Source organism: Mustela nigripes, chromosome 3 (assembly GCF_022355385.1).
Source record: "Mustela nigripes isolate SB6536 chromosome 3, MUSNIG.SB6536, whole genome shotgun sequence".
In the NCBI taxonomy this organism is placed as follows: Eukaryota; Metazoa; Chordata; class Mammalia; order Carnivora; family Mustelidae; genus Mustela; species Mustela nigripes.
Genome location: NC_081559.1, coordinates 67,926,976 through 67,942,960, shown reverse-complemented (window position 1 = coordinate 67,942,960; position 15,985 = coordinate 67,926,976). Strand labels below are relative to the sequence as shown.

Sequence of the window (15,985 nt, the reverse complement as noted above, 5' to 3'; positions counted from 1 at the left end):
GAAAAAAGAGAGAAAATAGAAAAGAAAAAAAATGAAGAAAGAATAGCCGAAATTTTTTTCAATTAAAATATTTTTAAGGAGCCTGAAATGTTATGAAGCAAAATTTCTACTTTATAAGTATGGTATGTTAAAGATGGCCACACATGCTTTGCCATTATCTCTATCAAGAATTGGGACTTATTTGCCCTCCTAATAGCTCCAGACTGACTCTGTGACCAAAAGAATGTGGTAGAAGTGTTATCATGTCACTTACATTAAGCATTACCACTAACAAGCTGTACTACCTCAAGCAGTTACTTAGCCTTTCTACTTTTGGCTTCCTCCTATCCAAAAGGGAGCCATGAGGCTAAATTATCTCTCTGATTCTGTCCATCTTTAGAAAAGTCTAGAGAAATTATGTAGAGAGCCAACAAGTAAATAATAAATAAAAATAAATCAGGTACTTTGCATCTTAGAATCTAAATACCTTGACCAAATAGGACTGGGGCTTCTAGATCTAGGGCTAAGTCAAAGTACACTCAGGAATTTGGTTGCAATAATGTTTTCTATATGGTATAGCTATGGCTTATAAACTAAAGATTATGTACTATAGGGTCCTGTCAGCTAAAATTGTGTCATACCCACCAAATCTAAGACACCTTATATCTATAGTTCCAACCCCATGAATACTAGGGAAAATTGATGCCTTGAATTTCATTCTTTTTGGAACTAGGTTCTGGTACCCTTTCAGAGTGTAAAATGGCAAGAGCAGTCCTCACCAATACAAATTTCCAGCATGCCTCACTGCAGAGGATGAAGTGCCCCAGGCAGCAACACAATTTGTGCCAAGGACATATGGCAGAGATTAGTCAGGGGTGAAGATTCAATTTGACAGTCTTTCTTTATAGTGTTAGTCATTTTGGTTTCCAAAGTGATCAGAATTAATAGTCCAAACCAGGTAGGCTGTTATCTAGAGTGCTGGTTTCATAAAAAGAAAGCCACCCTTGCATATAATTTCAGGTAAGTTTGAATGACTGCATCCAGTGATTATGACTATCCAGGCAATAAGATGCCTACAGACAGAGTTCCCAAAGGGCCAGTGGCAGACTGATGCCTGTATCAGAGAGAGGCCTTGTGACAGTCATGTATAGTCCATTTAGTAACAGAATACTGTGACTGTCTACGATTAACAAATAGATCTAGTTTGAGAGGTCATAACAGCCTTCCTAAATGCCAGAATCTGGTCCACCTCTTCTAGTCCTCCTATAAGGAATAGGGAGCCACTCCTCAGGGCCAGCAAGAATTAGATGCTCACACCCACACCAGTCCCAAGTCTCTGAGCAAGCAAAATAGGAATTACCTTTGTCTCAGAGCTTTTCTTCACCCAAGCAAAGATAAAGAACATTATTAGAATTCTGAATTTCAGTCTCTAACCTCTTTTATTCAACAAGTCCACTGTGTGTGGACCAAGTACAAAGCTTTTGAGAATTACAGGAAGAATGATACTTTGATTATGCCCTAAAGCAACTTCTGATCTATAAGGGGATCTAAGACCTCTGTCTAAATGATGCTAATGCAAGGATGAAAGCAGTCTTGTGGGTCCATATAAAGGTACATAGATATCTATATACAAACTCCTGGGGATGGAGAGCTGGATAAGACATGAGCGAGTGGAGAAGGCTTCACAGAGAATGTTTTTCTTCCAGTTCTCAGCTTTCCACAGCATTTTAGCTGAAAATTGAACTGGGTCATGGAAAGTGGACAGAAATTGTATAAGTAAAAACATAAGGTAGGTTTCCAGGCAACAGGGTGATAAAGCATGAGCAAAGACATGGAGTAACAAATTACAGGTCAATAGTTGTCAGTAGTTTCAATGGTTTGAAGCTCCAATGGTTTCTCAAAGAAGAAAACTGAGAAATAAGATTGGAACCCTATGGGGCAGGGCTGGAAAGCCAGCTGGTAAGGGTACAGACTTTATTCTGCTAACCATGGGGGACCAGTGGAGATTTTAAAGACCCTGAAAAAACTATAGCAATAATTTGGAAAATCTGTCTTCTCACAGGGAATGAACTGGAAGAGAAAGGGACAAAAGGTATAGAGAATAATTAGGACAGAGCCCTAGAGCTCCATATTTCATGTTCATTCATGTGTGACAATAACTGTAATTCTCTTCTTCTCTCTCCATTGCCCACTTAGAAATAGTGTGGCACTAAGTCCAGTTTTCCCTGAGACAATCATGGCTCATACCTATGGTCCCAGTGAAATTGTTAATACTCCCCCATTCACTCTCGAAAGTATCCCAGTTTGGACAATAAGTTATACATGCACTTAACTTAGACAACCTCTCATTTGACCTTTCTGCAGGTGCTCTCCCAGATATCAGGGAAGCACAGAAAATTTATATAATTCACAGTCCACTTCCTTTCTCACTCACCATTTGTCTCCCTCCCCATGTAACTAGGCATTCTTCATTCTTTTGGCTCTCAAGTGTCTGCTGCCTCATTCCACCACTCCAGGATGGTAGAGTAGAGCAGAATGTAGTTCTGAGTGAAAAGACACTGTCGTTGGGAGAAGGGAGGTTGAGAGCTGAGGGGACACACCAAGAGGACATAGGGACTCTCAGGGCTAAGGCAGGGAAAGATGGATGACAGGGCCCACCAGCTGTATGAGTAAGATTCCAGACCTTTGTCTTTTCCCATCTGCAAGTGTCAGTGGGCGTGTGAAGATGATGAAAGGGTACACAGAATGACTAAAAATATGGCTTAACTGCATGAAAGTAATCCTAATTATAGTCATTTACTTGAACATCATATGAACCATTTGTCCCTAATTACACTGCTGTCCAAGTACAGATATGTAAATCATGGAAGGTGTCAGATCATTTTATTATGGTTTTATTTGATTATAATAGTAATTTTTCTATATGTGTTTGTAATTATGGTTTGTTACTCATGTGGCATGACCACTTGTTTACAATATTGATTCCTTCTCGTATTAATATATTATCTACAGTAAAAAATCTGAGATCTTCAGACACCAATAAACTTTTTGGGGGAAAAAATGCCACACCAATAGAAATTATCTTTGAAAAGCAATGTAAATGTGCAAAAAGTGACACTACATTTCTGGGTGGGCCAAGAATACTAAATGGAAAGGAGAACACTCTAGACATTCAAATGGAAGTAAATTTAATGAGTTTAATCCAAGAAAGAGATAAAAAGGTGGTTATCGACATTTCCTGGAAGAGTTGGAAATATGCTCATTTCCTGAACAAATTCAGGAAGCAGGTGTTTAAGACAAATTAGTAATCCTGGCTTTATAATCCAAGTAGTACAAATAAACAAAAAACACAAAATGCTTTGGTAAGAAAAATAAACTTGACTCTTCTCCCAGACCATGGGCAGTTTTGGAATAGGGACCACATATCTGACACAATGGTTGCTTAGCAGAGGCCTGGCACACAATTGGTGCTTGGTTATTCACATAGTCACTCAACAAACACAGTAGTATTGAGTGAATCCTTAACTCATTAAATTCATTTTATAATGAATTTTGAAATGATTTTTTAGTCCATTTTAAATATGTTGATTTTTTTTTTTTTAGTCACTGAATTCAAAAATTCTCTTTGTATCAGTGTCTAAATTTCAACAGTTATTAGTTTCTCCTGAATGGACAACATTTTTTATTTTTCCTTGAGAAACACATTTTTCTTCATAGATTAAATGAACACTTTTATTTAACCCTCACCCTAGGCCACTCTATTGTTTATGATATAACAACTGTACTTTTTATAACAACTTACATGAAGGTACATGTAAATTAACATTTCAAAAGTAACACTAAAAATAAAAAAGTTTTAAAAATAATACTTATTTCCTCCCTTAATTACAGAAATGCATTGGGAAAAATATTAGGGGGAAAACTCACCCACAATTGTAACCTCCTCAAACAGCCTCAATCTACTGCATATTTTCCAATCTTTATCTAGCAGGCTAGCTAGCAAAAATCTAAAACCTGTTTTACTTCTCACAAGTTGTACCAAACTATATATCTATATCTATAACTATATCTATATCTATATATATATATAACTCTGTAACCACTGAACATTTTACACTACAGCCTAACAGAGACTTCCAACCTTTTTAAAAGTCATGGCACTCATAGAAAATGGCTGAGATGAACAGACACTTCTCCAAAGAAGACATACAAATGGCTAACAGACACATGAAAAAATGTTCATCATCATGAGCCATCAGGGAGATTCAAATCAAAACCACATTGAGATACCAGCTTACACCAGTTAGAATGGTCAAAATTAACATGACAGTAAATGTGTGTTGCAGAGGATGTGGAGAAAGGGGAATCCTCTTACATTGTTGGTGGGAATGCAAGTTGGTACAGCCACTTTGGAAAACAGTGTGGAGATTCCTTAAGAAATTAAAAATAGAGCTTCCCTATGACCCTGCAATTTCACTACTTGGTATTTACCCCAAAGATACAGATGAAGTGAAAAGAAGGGCCATATGTACCCCAATGTTCATAGCAGCAATGGCCACAGTCACCAAACTGTGGAAAGAACCAAGATGCCCTTCAACGAACGAATGGATAAGGAAGATGTGGTCCATACATAATATGGAATATTATGCCTCCATCAGAAAGGACGAATACCCAACTTTTGTATCAACATGGACGGGACCGGAGGAGATTATGCTGAGTGAAATAAGTCAAGCAGAGAGAGTTAATTATCATATGCTTTCGCTTATTTGTGGAGCATAAGGAATAACACAGAGGACATGGGGAGATGGAGAGAAGGGAGTTGGGGAAAATTGGAGGGAGAGACGAACCATGAGAGACTGTGGACTCTGAGAAACAAACTGAGGGTTTTGGAGGGGAGGAGGGCAGGAGGTTAGGTGAGCCTGGTGGTGGGTATTATGGAGGGCACTTATTGCATGAAGCACTGGGTGTGGTGCATAAGCAATGAATCCTGGAACACTGAAAAGAAATTTAAAAAATAAATAAAAATTAAAAAAAAAAAAAAAGAAAGAAAGAAAGAAAATGGCTGAGATAAACAGATCAATGTTCCCCAACCACCTGCTAATGCTTAGGCCACCTCAAAGGCTGAGGGAATCAGTTCCTCAGGCTGAAGGACCAACACTTCAGTTGAAAAGTTTTGGCGTAAGGGACCAAGTCTGCAAGTGTGATTGTTCAGGAACCAATGGGGGAGTGACAGTAAATGGTAACAGTCTTCACCTTAGCATTCATCCAGTGCCTACTGTATGTCACCATGATACTCTCCTCAAGATGGGTACATTCAAATAAGGCAAACAATAACACCATAGGCAAACAATTCAATACAATCTGGCACACATTGTTTTGGAAAATAACAGTAAAAAGAGCATCTGCCATTTATTGTACTGTTATTAGAAGCCAGCACTTGCTTTACATAAATTAATTCATTTAATCCTCACAATACTCTTTTAAGGTAGGTACTATTATCCTGTGGATGGGAAAACTGAGCCTGGAAGTATTGAGTAACTTTCCCCCAATCTCTCAGTCAGAAGAAGGAGCCAGAACTAGAACCTGGTCCACTGACTACTCCTACCCACCTTATTTTCAATCAGGTCCACCAGAGATGTGTGACTGCCGCAGGCAAGCTGACAACTGGGGGCCACTTCAGACCTTCTCTGGCTATATTAGTTCACTGTTTACTTAGCAGAAAGGCTGAGAGCAGGATAGGGGAATATACAGGAAGACCAGGCATTGGCAACCCTTAGCTACTCCTGTGTTCCCTCAAGCAACTCGGCCATGGCCCAGCTCTGCATATCCTACTCAGTGAAAATGCAAGCCTACATCCAAACTAAGTGACTGTACATATACATACCATGAATAATGCCAACAAAAACTAAGCCTGCATTTAATTAGTACCACCTTCTTTAGAAGAGAGTTAAACTGTCTGTGGTTAGTCATGAGCACCTTACTAATCCACTCTCTCAGCACCTCATTATAGTGCATCTACCAGTCCTAAACAGCATCCTTTGTATTAAGAGTGTGGTAAGTCTAGAGTTGCCAGATTTTGCAAATACAAAACAGAACACCCACTTAAATTTGAATTTCAGATACAGAATGAATAATTTTTAGTATAATTATGTCCCAATGCAAGAAACAGAACATATTTATATTTTAAAATTATTTGTCATTTTTCTGAAATTCAAATTTAATTGAGTGTCTTACATTTCATCTGGGAAACCTAGGTAAGCTCAATTTTCTCCACTTCTTATTTCTGCTGATGTTTCAGAACCTCTTCTAGATTGGTGCCCCATGACAACTGCCTTGAAGTCACACACAGGAAGTGGAAATAGAGATCCAAAGCCTGTGTTTCCCCACTGCTGTTTGTGCTTCTCAGGAAATATACTCATCCTTAGTGATATCCAGTACTGCCTGAGAATGAAAGGGCAGCCATGGGACAGAGAGAGCTTCTATTCAGAGCATACATTTTCCTGAAAGATTTTTGGGATTTAAAAAATTCATTTAAAATTTTAAAATTTCTGAGATTTGATTTTTTTAAAAGAACTTATCACATGAATATGCAGTCGACTTCTGGCTTTCCATCTTGGCCAACGTCAAGTTTCTTCCTGAAAACCAGTAGCTCATAAAAATTTTTACATGTCAGTAAAAATACTGCACATTTGGTACTTTGACGTTATATGGGAATCCCCAGAATCAACCCTGCAGTGCAGAAACAGTGAGCAATGTCTTTGGCGAGAACTGATTATGCTATCATCACCAGTGCATACAGCTGGCACTCTTCCGCCTGAGTGTTCACTCCAGGAAGTGTGATTTCTTGATGAATCCATAGAAGCTTTTATTTTCCCCCTTTTGGCTGTAAAAAATCTACTGGCTTCCACAAACTAGTGCAACTTCCTACTGGAATTGCTTAAAATGTGATAAATAAAATGTTTTGTTTACAAACATGAGATTATAAATAGCTCCATTTTCTGTTTTAGTGAGTGTCTCCATAACAAAAGCAATCAAAATTAAGGTTTTTTTTTTTAATGATAGATGTATTTTTCCTCTTTCCATCTTAAAATGACAATGCATCTCCTGTATGAATGACTATCTGTTGCTGCGTTCATCCTCTAATGACCTTGACTGAATGAGCTCCCTGACTGAAATAGCTTCCAAGATTTCACCTGGTAGAAATTTAGACCCATCTGTGCACAAGCAGTGCATACACTTTGTCCAAGTCAGTAAAAATTCATCCATCAAAACGTCAGGAATCTGGGGCGCCTGGGTGGCTCAGTGGGTTGGGGCCTCTGCCTTCGGCTCGGGTCGTGATCTCAGGGTCCTGGGATGGAGCCCCACATCGGGGGTCCCTGCTCAGCAGGGAACCTGCTTCCCACTACCCCCCTCTCTGCCTACTTGTGATCTGTCTGTCAAATAAATAAATAAAACCTTTTAATAAAAAAAATTTTAAAAATTAAAAAAAAACACACACATCAGGAATCACTGAAGACTATGGTACCTAATGTCACTCTTTAAACTTTCCACAATGAACTTGACAGTGAAGATGTTGGCACACTCAGGCCACAGACAATTATTTACTGGTACACACAATGGTAGATCTAAGAAGCATAAGATGTGTCCGTATGTCTATTTCAGATACATGTTTTATCATTGTGGAGATACAAATGAGCCCAAACCTTTTTATATCTTGCCTGGGAAAATCCTGAGCTATAACTATACAGAAATGTGACTCTTACAACAACATCCAATTATGCACATTTTGAAGGAAAGTTGCCAGAATTTTTTGCAGCTAAAGACAGCAGACTTGGCTAAAAGCAAAACAATCCAAACCAAAACCAAAGAAATGCAGAAATTGCTTGTAGCTTTCCTCGAGGATGGTCTCAGAATCATCTTGAAAGGTAAAATGCATATGATAGGAAAAAGTGGGTAAAACATGCTACCCAATAGTTATGTCCAAAACTTTTCTTGGTCAAAAAAAGAGGCAAACACACTGAAGAGATACTCCCATTAGATAATTCCATCAAACAACAAACTGGCCTAAGTTCAAAAGGTATGGCTGAACTGGCTGGAAGTCAGAGGTTAACATGATTTTTTTATCAAGCAGTAGGATAAAAACAGGAACAGAAATCATTTCTTGCAAATAGTTAAAATGGGGGTAGATTAAACATATATTGACATGAACAGTGAGGGTTAAAAATAAACACATGAACAGGGACGCCTGGGTGGCTCAGTTGGTTAAGCGGTTGCCTTCAGCTCGGGTCATGATCCCAGCGTCCTGGGATCGAGTCCCACATCGGGCTCCTTGCTTGGCAGGGAGCCTGCTTCTCCCTCTGCCTCTGCCTGCCACTCTGTCTGCCTGTGCTTGCTTTCGCTTCTCTCTCTATGACAAATAAATAAATAAAATCTTTAAAAAAAAATAAAAAATAAACACATGAACAAAGAAACAATACTTGGTTGTGAATTTTCAACAACACACATCTTAATGACAGATAAAAACAGAACTATCATAAAGCCTGAGGGTCTGCAGAGCTGCGCTGCAGATTCAAACTTGGGAGTTCTAGCAGACACGTCTGTTAAATCCATGACGAAGATGAAATGGTTTCGAGAAAGTTGCCTCATAAGAAAAACAAGTTGAAAATGAAACCCCAGAGAACACTATTTTCTTTCTGCTTTCTCAGAAAACAAAGGTAACAGTGGTCACATTGCCAGCTTTCTATTTTTTTTTTTTTTTAATTTTCAACACCATAGAAATAAGGGTCCATAGACATGGAGGGTGCAAGAATTTTTAAAATCTTATCTCAAAGTCAGCTATCAATGAACATCAAGCACAGACTGGGAAAAAGAAAAAGAAAACAACAATCAGTGACAAGAAGTTTGAAACATGAAAGAAGAGAATTATTGACAGTAAAAAAGAACACCCACACATACAGGTGCTAGCATGAAGACAAGGAATGAGTTCATACTAGCTGCAGGAGAGTGAGACAATAAACTGACAGAAGCTGAGGGTAGAGGGGGCTGCAGGAGTCGAAGACTACGGAGGGAATGTAACATGAGCACCAACACAGGTTACCTGGATTCAGCCATAACGAACTCACAGGTAACTTTGGCCAGACCAGCTTCTGTGGAAAAGTGAGAAGAGTATGGGTCCTTCGGTATACACACTATATTGTTGCTATTTTGCAATTATTTTCCCTATGGTATAGTCGTCTATTATATGTTTTACATGTATATTCATAGTAGTTTTATTTGTATCAGCCCCCAAGCTGGGAATAACCCAGATGTCCACCGATGGATGTTTGAAGAAACTAATTCTGCATATCCCACCCCATGGAATACTAATCAGAAATAAAAAGATAGAAGCTGTTGCTACATACTACATTGGTAAATCTCAAAACAATTATGCTGAGCAAAAACAGCATCCACAAAAGACTACCTACTAAATGATTCTACTTATATGAAACTCAAAAAATGCAAACTAATCTGTAGTGACCAAAGTAGATATTAAGGTGCACTGGAGAACTTAGGCGTGAGGGGTAGGTTTGCTATCTGGATTGTGACCATGGCTTCACAAGTGATACATAAGCCAAAATTCACCAAATTGTGTAATTTAGACATGTGTACTTTATTGTATGAACTTTTATTTCAATAAAGCTGTTTTTAATAAACATATTAAATAAAATTGAGAGTTCATTTCCTTAATTCAACCAAAATATGTTATAAGATACAATAAATTTGCAAAAAGTCTTTTTTAATTAGAAATGATAAGAGACAAGAGCTCTAATTCATATACAGCCCTAAAACACAAAATGGCCTTCAGATCCCAGTCCAGGAAAATCCTGACCTTCTGAAAGTCTGGCTATGCACAGGGTTCAGAAGTGACAGCTACTTCGTGTCCTCCCCTGATGCTCACAACCCAGAACCCAAGGTCTGAAGATTACAGGAAGTTTCTTAACAATATGCAGATTCCCCACAAACCCCAACAGTCCACTCAGCTATCTTCACTTTCTCCTGCTCATGGTGGCAGCTGGAATGTAAGATAAGGGAAGCCAGGACACAAGCAGTAGACAAGACATCTCCAGGTTCTCTGCTGATTTTGCTAGCTTTATCCACATCTGATGCTCCTCAGGTCAGTAGAAAACAGGAGGAAGTCATTGCCATGACTGGACCCAAACTCACATACACAGAGAACTTCAGCATCCAGCTGTATATACTTAGCGTAGGCACAATCACTTTGATCTCAGCTATCAGCCTCCCCAGAGCCATGTTGATCTCGACCCTCTGGACTGAAGAGATGACAAGGCACTGGAGACAAAAAGACTGCCCTTGTTCTCTCTCCTGAGATAAGTGAAGCAGATGTTGGGTTTGCAGAATAGTAAACAGAGGTCTTGAGAATTGTTTGGGCAAATGGAGTGGGTCAGTTCTTTTCTGAGTTTTATTATCACTGTCTGTACTAGATTGAATACTGTCTTGCAAAAATATATGTCCACATGGAACTCAGAATGTATCCCTATTTAGAAATAGTGTCTTTGCAGATGCGATGAGTTAAGAGAAGGTCATACTGGACTAGGGTGGAGTCTAAATCCAGTATGACTGATGTCCTTATAAGAGAAGACACACAAAAACAGACACTGAGGAAAAAAGGCCATGTGACAGTGGATGCAGAAACTGGAGCGGTGCAGCACAAATCAAGGAATGCCAAGGATTGCCGGTACCCACCAAAGGTAGAAAAAAGCAAGAAAGGATCCTCTTCTAGAATCTTTAGAGGAAGCATAGCCCTGCAGACCTCTTGACTTTGAACTATTAACTTCAAGGATTGTGAGACAATACTGTTGTTTAGAGAATCCACTTTGTGGTAATTTTTTGCAGCAGCTATACAAATGAATACGTGGTCACATAGAAATTCCCCATTCCAGAGCAAATCCTCAGATCCTTGTTCACTGCTGGCTCCAGCTTTGATGTGGCTGACCAGATTGCCCACTGCCAGGTTTTCAAAGTTTTGCTTCTTCAGTGAAACTGAAAGCACTATGGACAGATTGAGCTTTATGTCAGTCTCCATTACCAAAATGGAAGGCACCTTAGACAGATTCTGTGTCCACACATCATAGAATACAGCTCCCCAATGGAGCTGAAAAGGGGGTAGGTCAGTGCTTTCTGGAGTTTAGCCAGAAATTAAACCTTAAATTAAGGTCTTTCCCACTAGTATACTCTCAGCTATATCTAACGGGATCTTGACTAACTGCTACCCTTTTATTGGACAGGTGAGATCATATATTCCACCCTTATCCTGCCACACCCATCTCACCTACCATCCTTTGAATAAATTTTCATTGGAAAGCCAAACAAAATAAAGGCAAAGAATTCACCAATTTTGTAGGGCTACAGGCTTTGGGATATGATACTTCTCCAGGCTCCATATTTATTCAACTTCAAATAAAAATTTATCTACTTTGGAGCACCTGGATGGTGCAGTTGGTTAAACCTCTGCCTTCAGCTCAGGTCATGATGCCAGGAGCCTGGGATCAAACCCTGCATTGGGCTCCCTGCTCAGTGGAGAGCCTGCTTCTTACTTTTTCTCTCTCTCTGCCTCTCCTCCTGCTCATGCTCTCTCTGTCTCAAATAAATAAGTAAAATCTTTTCAAAAAATGTATCTACTTTGTTTAAGAAGCATGTAAGGAAATAAACTGTATTTACTGCTGAACAAAGGAATCCTGAATGGTAATGGTCATGACATTGGAGTTAGCATTAGTTTTTACAAGTTGAGTAGTATTTCCGCTAATTTGTATACAGAATTTCTTTATTAACATGATCAAAAAATGCCCCAAAAGGAGGGGAGCAGCAAGAAGGTGGAGTAGGAGACCAAAATATCATCAGGTCCCAGGAGTTCAGCTAGATAGTTATCAAACAATTTTGAACACCTACAAACACAACAGCAGATAAAAGAGAAGAGCAGCAATTCTAGGAACAGAAAATCGACCACTTTCTGGAAAGTAGGACACGCAGAGAAGTGAATCTGAAGCGATGGGAAGATAGACCGTGGGAAAGGGGCTGGCTCCAAGCAGGCAGTGGAGCAGAGGAGCACAAAATCAGAACTTTTAGAAGTCTGCTCCACTGAGGGACATCCCTCCAGAGGCTAAGTGGGGGGTGAAGCCCTCACTGGGACAGTGTGGTCTCAGGACCCCCAGGGACACAAAAAGACCAGGGGTGTCTCAGGGTGGCAGAAATCCCAGGTATCAGAGTGGAGTGCAGTGTCAGCTCAGGATTACCTTAAACTATGATCCAAGGCACAGTCAAGCCATTATTCTTTGAGCAGGGACCCCATAAGTGACAGATCCAGAGAGAGCCCCCCCTTCCTCCTCCAGAAGGAGCGGTATGGGAGTGTATGGCAGGAATCTGCTGGGTTTGGAGACTCCAAACAGGGCTGTGAGCCAGAGACAGAAATGCTTGGTCACAGGCTGGGTGAGCTTGGAGTGCGACCAGAGACCAGGGAGACGGGAGGGACTGACTGTTTTTCTCTGAGGGCACACTAAGGAGTGGGGCCCCAAGTTCTCAGCCTCTACGGGGCTGGAGACTGGGAGAACACAATTTTCATTCCTGTTGTCCAAAGCTGTACAGAAAGTATTCAGGGAACAAAAGCTCCCAAGAGCAAACCTGGGCAGATGACTTAGTCTGGCCCCTGGCAAGGGTGGTACAATTCCACCTTGGGCAAAGACAATTGAGAATCACTGCAAAAGGCCCCTCCCCCAGAAGATCCCAAGAATATCCAGCCAATATCAAGTTCACTAATCAATGAGAACTATGGAACCTGAGAGCTAGGGGAAAGCAATTCACGGTTTTTTCCCCATGATTCTTTAGTCTTTTGAAGTTAAATATTTTAAGTTTCTTTTTTTTCTATTACATTTATTAATTTTTCCCCTTTTTTAATTTAACATTTTAAAACTATTTTATATCATCAATACCTTTTTAAAAATCTTTTAAAATTTTCAGTTATAGTCATATTTTATCCCTTCATTGAATTGAACCTCGTTTTTTGTATACATATAGGTTTTTTCTTTCTTTAAAATTTTGGGATACACTTTCTTATAATAGATCAAAATCTACCCTAAATCTACCACATGGCTTTGTTCTAGTCTCCAGCCTGATCACATTCTTTCCTCTTCTTTCTTTTCTTTTTTCAACCAACTTCTTGTCTTCTCAATTCCGTTTTTAGAATATTTTTGAATTTTCATCTTTACAGTCATATTCCATCTCTTCATCATGTTTACCCTTATTTTCTGTGATATATATATGTGTGTGTGTGTGTGTGTATAAAATTTTCCTTCTATAAAATATTGGGAGGCAGTTTCTTCTAACAGACCAAAATACACCCAAAATCAAGTGTGTGGCTCTATTCTATTTACCAGTCTAATATATATATATATATATATATATATATATATATATATATATATTTTCTTTTTTTCCCCTTTTCTTCCCCCCTGCCCCAGTTTCAGGTCTCTTCTGATTTGATTAGTGTATACTCTTATGTGGATAAAATGATAATGTGGAAAAACTCACCACAAAAAAATAAAAAAAGAAAGAAAGAAAGAAAAAAGAAACAAGAACAAGAGACAGTACCAATAGCTAGGGACCTAATGAATATGGACATTAGTAATATGTCAGAACTAGAGTTCAGAATGACAGTTATCAAGGTGCTAGCTGGACTCAAAAAAAAACTATGAAAGATATTAGATAATCCCTTTCTGGAGAAATAAAACCACTTTCTGGAGAAATAGAAGAACTAAAATCTAACCAAGTTGAAATTTTAAAAAGCTATTAATGAGATACAGAAAAAATGGAGCCTCTTACTGCTAGGATAAATGAGGCAGAAGAGAGAATTAGTGATATAGAAGACCAAATGATGGAGAATAAAGAAGCTGAACAAAAGAGAAATGAATGACTACTGGACCACAAGGGGAGAATTCTAGAGGTAAAAGATACCATAAGATGAAACAATGTTAGAATAATTGGGATCCCAGAAGAAGAAAGAGAGAGTAGGGCAGAGGGTATATTGGAGCAAATTAAGGTAGAAAATTTCCCTAATTTGGTGAAGCAAGCAAGCATCAAAATTCAGAAGGCACAGGGAACCCTCCTCAAAATCAATAAAAATAGGTGAACCCCCTGTCATCCAATAGTAAAACCTAACAAGTCTTGGTGACAAAGATAAAATCCTGAAAGCAGCTCAGGACAAGAGGTCTGTAACATACAATGGTAGAAATACTAGTTTGACAGCAGACCTATCCACAGAGACTGGCAGGCCAGAAAGGACTGGCATGATATATTCAGAGCACTAAACTAAACAAAAATATGCAGCCAAGAATACTATATCCAGCTAGGCTATCACTGAAAATAGAAGGAGAGATAAAAACTTCCAGGACAAACAAAAATTTAAGATTTGCAAACATCAAACCAGCCCTACAGGAAATATTGAAAGGGGTCCTCTAAGCAAAGAGGGAGGCTAAAAGCACCAAACCAAAAAAAAAAAAAAAAAAAAAGAGAGAGAGAGAGAGAGAGACAATATACAGTAACAGTCACCTTACAGGCAATACAGTGGCACAAAATTCCTAACTTTCAATAGTTACTCTGAATGTAAATAGACTAAACACCCCAATAAGAAGACACAGGGTATCAGAATGGATAAAGAAAATAAGACCCATCGATATGATGTCTACAAGAAACTCATTTTAGACCCAAAGACACCTTCCTATTTAAAGTGAGGGGGTGGAAAACAATTTACCATGCTAATGGACATCAAAAGAAAGCTGGGGTGGCAATCTTTACATCAGATAAATTAAGCCAAAGGCTATAATAAGAGATGAGGAAGGACATTATATCATACTTAAAGGGTCTATCCAACAAGAAGATCTAACAATTTTAAATATCTATCCCCCTAACATGGGAGTAGCCAATTATATAAAGCAATTAATTAACAAGAAACACATCAAAAATAATACAATAATAGTAGGGGACTTTAACACCCCCTTACTGAAATGGACAGATTATCTAAGCAAAAGATCAACAAGGAAATAAAGGCTTTAAATGACACACTGGACCAGATGGACATGACAGATATATTTAGAACATTCCATCCCAAAACAACAGAATACACATTCTTCTCTAGCACACGTATGGAACATTCTCCAGAATAGATCACATCCTGGGTCACAAATCAGGTCTCAACTGGTACCAAAAGATTGGATCATTCCCTGCATATTTTCAGACCACAATGCTCTGAAACTAGAACTCAATCACACGAGGAAAGGTGGAAAGAACTCAAATACATGGAGGCTAACAAGCATCCTACTAAACAATAAATGGGTCAACCAGGAAATTAAAGAAGAATTAAAAAAATTCATGGACACTAATGAAAATGAAAACACAACTGTTCAAAATCTTTGGGACACAGCAAAGGTGGTCCTGGCAGGAAAGCATATAGCAATACAAGCCTTTCTCAAGAAACAAGAAAGGTCTCACATACACAACCTAAGCCTGTACCTAAAGGAGCTGGAGAAAGAACAGCAAAGAAAGCCTAAACCCAGCAGGAGAAGAGAAATAATAATGATCAGAGCAGAAATCAATGAGATAGAAGTCAAAAGAACAGTAGAACAAATCAATGAAACTAGGAGCTGGTTCTTTGAAAGGATTAGCCAGACTTATCAAAAAGAAAAAAGAAAGGACCCAAATTAATAAAATCATGAGTCAAAGAGGAGAGATCACAACCAACACCAAAGAAATACAACAATTATAAGAACATATTATGAGCAACTATACATCAGCAAATTTGACAATGGATGCATTCGTAGAGACATATGGACTACCAAAAGTGAACCAGGAAGAAATAGAAAACCTGAAGAGATCCATGACCAGTAAGGAGATTGAAGCAGTCATCAAAAACCTCCCAACAAGGGTCAGACGGCTTCCCAGGGGAATTCTACCAAACTTC

The 15,985-nt window shown here is 38.8% G+C and overlaps 1 protein-coding gene across 3 annotated transcripts in view; it reads right to left on the bottom strand.

The window, feature by feature from the left end:
• The window catches only part of RAPGEF4 (Rap guanine nucleotide exchange factor 4), a 288,407-nt gene that overhangs the window by 246,852 nt on the left and 25,570 nt on the right, over positions 1-15,985 (bottom strand). Inside the window, exon 2 of one of the 3 annotated variants that reach the window (XM_059394172.1) lies at positions 9,077-9,125. The exons of the other annotated variants lie outside the window; for them this stretch is intronic. Within the exon in view, the coding sequence (XP_059250155.1) occupies positions 9,077-9,090 (14 nt within the window). The 5' untranslated portion in view covers positions 9,091-9,125. The remainder of the gene's footprint in view (positions 1-9,076; positions 9,126-15,985) is intronic. 3 annotated transcript variants of the gene reach the window in all.